The 5,002-nt window shown below is 53.4% G+C and overlaps 1 protein-coding gene across 1 annotated transcript in view; it reads right to left on the bottom strand.

Annotated features, from left to right (window-relative positions):
• Positions 1-37: 37 nt before the first annotated feature.
• Positions 38-5,002, bottom strand: part of TGM3 (transglutaminase 3) — a 164,834-nt gene continuing 159,869 nt past the window's right edge. Inside the window, exons 12-14 of the mRNA XM_006163928.3 lie at positions 4,805-4,962; positions 798-931; positions 38-393 (exon numbers count right to left, since the gene is read on the bottom strand). Coding sequence (XP_006163990.1) covers positions 246-393; positions 798-931; positions 4,805-4,962 — 440 coding nt within the window. The 3' untranslated portion in view covers positions 38-245. The remainder of the gene's footprint in view (positions 394-797; positions 932-4,804; positions 4,963-5,002) is intronic.

Raw genomic sequence — 5,002 nt, 5'->3', positions numbered from 1 at the left:
GCCCGGGGGGCTCAGGGCGCGGGCAGCCACAGGGAGAAGCGGCTGGGCAACGTGCAAATGTGATCGAGTCAGGGGCCAGGGAAGACCCAGCCTCTCCTGGGGGTGAGTGGGGAAGAGGTGTGTGCCGGAGACTGGAGGTCCACATCTGGGTGTCCCAAGCTGGACAGCACAGGCAGGGGTCTCACACTGCAGTGAGTCCTCCTGCTCCATGGCACCCAAGTTTGTATGGGGGCCACCAGGGCCTTTCACTCAGCCACGTCGATGGGCAGCATGGCCTTGATGGCAGGGAACTTGTTGCAGGAGAAGTCAGCGAGCAGCTGCTTGGTGCCACTCCGGGTGGGCAGGATCTCAAAACGGACCCGGGACCGCTCCTTGGGGCCCAGGGCCGGCACGCTAATGGGGAAGGACATGGTTAGCACCGGTTGGAGATGCACAGAGCTTGGACTGAGCAGACCTTCTGCGACCCCTGGGGCCAGCTCTGAGGGAGGCTGGCAAAGCCCCTGTTACTTTAGCTCCCTCTAGCTGCCTCCCAGGTAGTGACACCCCAACAGGGGAAAGGAGGTGTCCCTCAATCTCCCAAGTATGCTAAGCCCTGAGGGTCAGCTCTTAGCTCTGGTGCCTTGGACTTCCCAGGAGGTCAAGCTTGGTGACCGCCAAACCAAAAGAAAACATGGATCCCAAAGACTGAAGAACTTAAGGCCAGAGGGAGCTCTATTTGCCCTATCCAGGGGCTCTGGGAAGGACCTCCTGCTTGCCACCCGCCATCCTTGCCCTGGCCAGTCAGGCCTGGTACTTACTCGATCTTGAGGTTACCCAGCAGCAGGCCGCTCCCCTCCACCATCAGCACACAGTTATTCACTGGCTGGTCCAAGGGGTTGGAGAAGAGCATCCGCACAATCGCAGGCTTCTTAACATGAGCCTGGTCCATCACCTACGGAGGGGAGGGGCTGCGAGTCAGGACATCTGCCACCCGGCCCTGCTGCCACTTGTGAGGGCTGGGCAGGATGACGTCGAAGGGAGGACCATTCGGTTAGTCCTCCCAAGTGTCAGACAGCGTCCCATCGCCCGGTATGAGAGGACAGTGTGGCAGTCATATCTTCAGAAACCTGGGCTCCCAGGGGCAATGGCTGAGGCACCATGACTGCCCTGCCAAGCTGACAAGCCCCTACCCTAGTTGCAGCCCTGGTGTGCCAGGACAGCCCAGTTCCTCTGTGGACTCTCCAAGGGTCAGGGAAATTTCAGGCTGAATTTAATACTATTATAATTACCTGGGACCTGCTGCTCATTGATCCTGTTTCTTCCCTTAAAGCCTTGAGCCTCCTTCCCTAAGAGGCTCATGGCTGTTGAGTTTGGTGACCACAGGCCCCTGAGGCCCTTCAGACTCAGTTTGTGCCATAGCACAGTCCTCCCCACCCCCCCACTTCAGGCCACTCTTGTCTGGTGACGCCCTGTCAGCCAATGTCCCACTAAACTTCTGTAAGCTTCCCTGGGTGCCATGTTGTGGTCTGGGCAAAGTCCAACACTGCGTCATTGGTCGGGCCAGGGAAGGTGAGCCTGGGTTTGAGGTCAGGAGAGCAGTCCACCGATTCATTTAGAAAGACAGAAGCTCTTGTGCTTCTGACAAGAAGCAGCTGTGACTCTGGGCACACGAGTCATCACCACTTCCTTGTCTGGTAGAGGGAGAGTCATCCCTCTCCTCCTAGAAGGCTCTAAATGGGGAAGAAAACATTTTGGAAATAAAAATGGAAATTGTACAGCTATTGGATTTCTTTACTTCTATCGAGGATCACTGGAATCTGCTGTCTTCATCGGTTCGGTTTCTGCTTTTCTTGTCACTAATCCTCATAGCAAGCATTGCACAGTGACAAAACTGAAGTTCAGACTGATTCATTTACTCGACAAAATTTACACACTAAAAACGGCAGGGCATAACCTGGTTCCAAAGCCTTTACTTTTTCTGTAGGCTACAAATGATTACCTACCAATAATCTGTGGTTAACTGGAGTAGTTCAGCAATCGTGATACGTACTTTCTCCCATGGAACTCACTTAAGCATAAGGTATAATTTGAAGAGAGAAGTATAATGTTATGCTGCTGAAACATAACAAAGCTCTGTAAATGGTGCCATATTTTTCTCATACATTTTGAATTTAACAAGTCCATGGATTTCTTTAGCCTTCTTTCTGTTTATTTTGTTTATTTATTTATTCATTTTTATTTTATTTTTCTGCTTTTTAAAAAGGTTTTTTTTTTAGTTTACTTATGTATTTTATGGGGGGAGTGAGAGAGGGATGGGCACGTGTATGTGCACACATGCCTCTGATGCAGGCTGGCTCGGACAGGGGTGGACCATGGCGTAAAGACCCTGTTGGGAGTGCTTTTCTATCTCTCTCTGTCTTTCTCAGGAAAAAAAAAATACATTTTAAAACATTTTATAAAAAGAAGGTTTGAGGGTATTAGATAAGGGAATATGATGGGAAGAAACTAAGTTCATTTAAATAGCAATCATTTAACACGGGATGTTTTCATAACTGAACTGGCTGCTACCCAGCATCGGTTTCTGGTCTTAGGCATTGGAGTGGGCATTGGCTGTCCTCGGTGTCATCCCTCCATGGTGTCGGATGGGGAGTGTTTCCCGGAAATGTCTTGTGAAGCAGCAGGCTTTACCAGGCAGGGACAAGCATGGACAGACAATAAAAAGTCTCCTCTGCGCAGGGAAGAAGTGAGCCCAGAGCCGATAGCTCTCAGTCCTGCCCCATGGAGGGATTTCTGTTTTACAGATTCTGATTATTTACTAGGCCACTGTGCAGAGTACTGAACTGAGACGGTACTGAACCCGGACAGCAGGAGCACAGCCCCTGTGGAGGTTACAACCAGGTAGGAGATCATGACCAAATAGTTGCACAAATAGAGAAATAATTGCAGCCTGGACAGATGGCGTGAAGGAAGAGGACAGAAGGTCTGAGGTGGACAGCTGGGGCCAGGCCTAATTTGGGCGGATCAGGAAATGACACTGTGTCAGGGAAGTGCTTTATTATCCTGTAATAGAGTTGGGGCAACTGAGACTCAGATGAAGGGACTTGTTTGATGTTGCTGATAAAGGGTGGGACCCAGATACAAGGCCAGGTTTGTTTGGTCACATGGCCCAAGGTCTGACTGCTGTCCCTCTCTGCTGTCCTCAAACTGGCTGACCAGTCACTTGTCCCTTAGCTTCCGAAATGGGAGATCACCCCTGATTCCAAAACACAGTCTGGACTAACCAGGATAATGAAAGTGTGCAGTTGTAGTCTAACTGTGTGGGAGAACTGGGGCCCTGCCTCAGAGCAGGCGCTCAGAGTTCCCCTGATCTCGGTGTGATGTCAGGAGCCCCTGCAGCTAGGGTGTGTCCTGAGGAGGAGCGGGGCCAGGAAAGTCACAATGACCCAGCTTTTCTAGTAATCTGGGACTTGGGGAGCTGCGTGACTGGATGGGAAAAGACCACCACTGTCTAGAGAGCTGGGGCAAGTGATAGATACAGCAAACTCTTGGTTATACCAAGGACAACTCCATCGTCTATGCCCTCCATCTTCCTATCCTGTGCAGCCCTGACCCCTCAGTCCATGCTTCCTGTCTTAGTGCCCTTACTTCTGGGCCGGAGGGTAAGGCCCAAGGGCTGGAGGTGGGGGAGGGCATGGAGTCAGCACAGGTGCTCCCACTAGTGATGATGAAGGGACAGAGTGGCACCAGGGCCTCCAGAGACCTGCAAGCCCCGCATGCCTGGGCTCCAGGGAGAGAGCCTGGGACCAAAACTACAGGCAAAGGCAAGACCTGAGGGGCCAGCAGGGCATATGGTTACGTTGCTGGACTCCCATGTAGCTGACCGCATACCCTGAAGCTGCAGCTTGAAACCCACGCCAGCTTGAAACTCACACCGGCTTGTAACTCACCCAGCTTGTAACTCATGCCGGGTGTGTGTGCATGTGTGCCCAAGACCCCAAGAGGAGATGGAGGAGAAGGGATGCCAGCTTGGCCATGACCCCCCAGGGGGTGATTTCTTGCTTTCTGTCAGTCTCTCCGGTGAGTGCACATGCCCTATAACAAAAATTTCTCTCAAAAACTACAACAACAAAAGCAAGACCTGAGAGCAGAGAAAGCAGCTCTCCCCGACCACTCGGAAGATTCTGTTGCTGGCTGCCGACGTACCAGGGCCTTGGGAAGGGCTTGGGTTGGGAGTCCCAGGGCCTGAGCTCTAGTCCTGGTTCTGGCTGTTTCCTTCTTTCTGGGCCTTGGTTTACAGACGTGAGAAACAACAGGGCATGGGATCAAGGGACTGGGCTCCTGCCAGTCCCGACTCTGCAGCTCTGGACCCAGAGAGTGGAGAGGCGCACAGGCACCCGGCCTGCTGCTGGTGCGCTCTGTGAGCTGGGTGCTGGGCTGTGGCTCTGCAAGGACCCACAGTTCCCTGTGGGCAGGGCCCACACCTGCGCCTCTGTGATTCTCGAGCCTCGCATGGCCCAAGCACTGCAGATGCTCAGTCACTGAGATGGTGGGTGAATGAGCTGCAGAGTCTTTCCAGCCCCTGCCTCTGCTGCTCTCCCAGTGGGTGTAGAACTGGAACCAAAGAAGCTGCCAGGTGAATGTGTCTGCTCACCTCCCAGACAGGGAGCAAGAACGCTAGTTGATCCATCTGGCACAGGCTGGACCTGGCAGGGCGGGTAGGAAAGACCTGCCCTTGTGGTCTGAGAGGGCTGTGGCTCACAGGGCTGGCAGAGCTCTCGGGGGCCAGGCTGGCTGGCGGGCGGAAGCACCCCTTCTACCCTTTTACCTCCAGCGTCAGGGTGGGGTTGTCCAGGATAACGTCGCGCCCCACCACCACCTCGTCCTCGTCGGGGACCTGGCACACGGCTGTGATCCGGATCATGTTGTCCGCCTTTAGGTATTTGTCATACCGAGCGTAGGGGATCTTCACAGGATGCTGTGTTTCTGGAAGGAGATGTGAAGTGAGGGGAACACAGTGGGAAAG

Source organism: Tupaia chinensis, unplaced genomic scaffold, assembly GCF_000334495.1.
Source record: "Tupaia chinensis unplaced genomic scaffold, TupChi_1.0 Scaffold143574_1, whole genome shotgun sequence".
Taxonomy (NCBI): Eukaryota; Metazoa; Chordata; class Mammalia; order Scandentia; family Tupaiidae; genus Tupaia; species Tupaia belangeri.
Note: the sequence above shows the minus strand (reverse complement) of the source record. Positions and strands in the feature narration are given on the sequence as shown.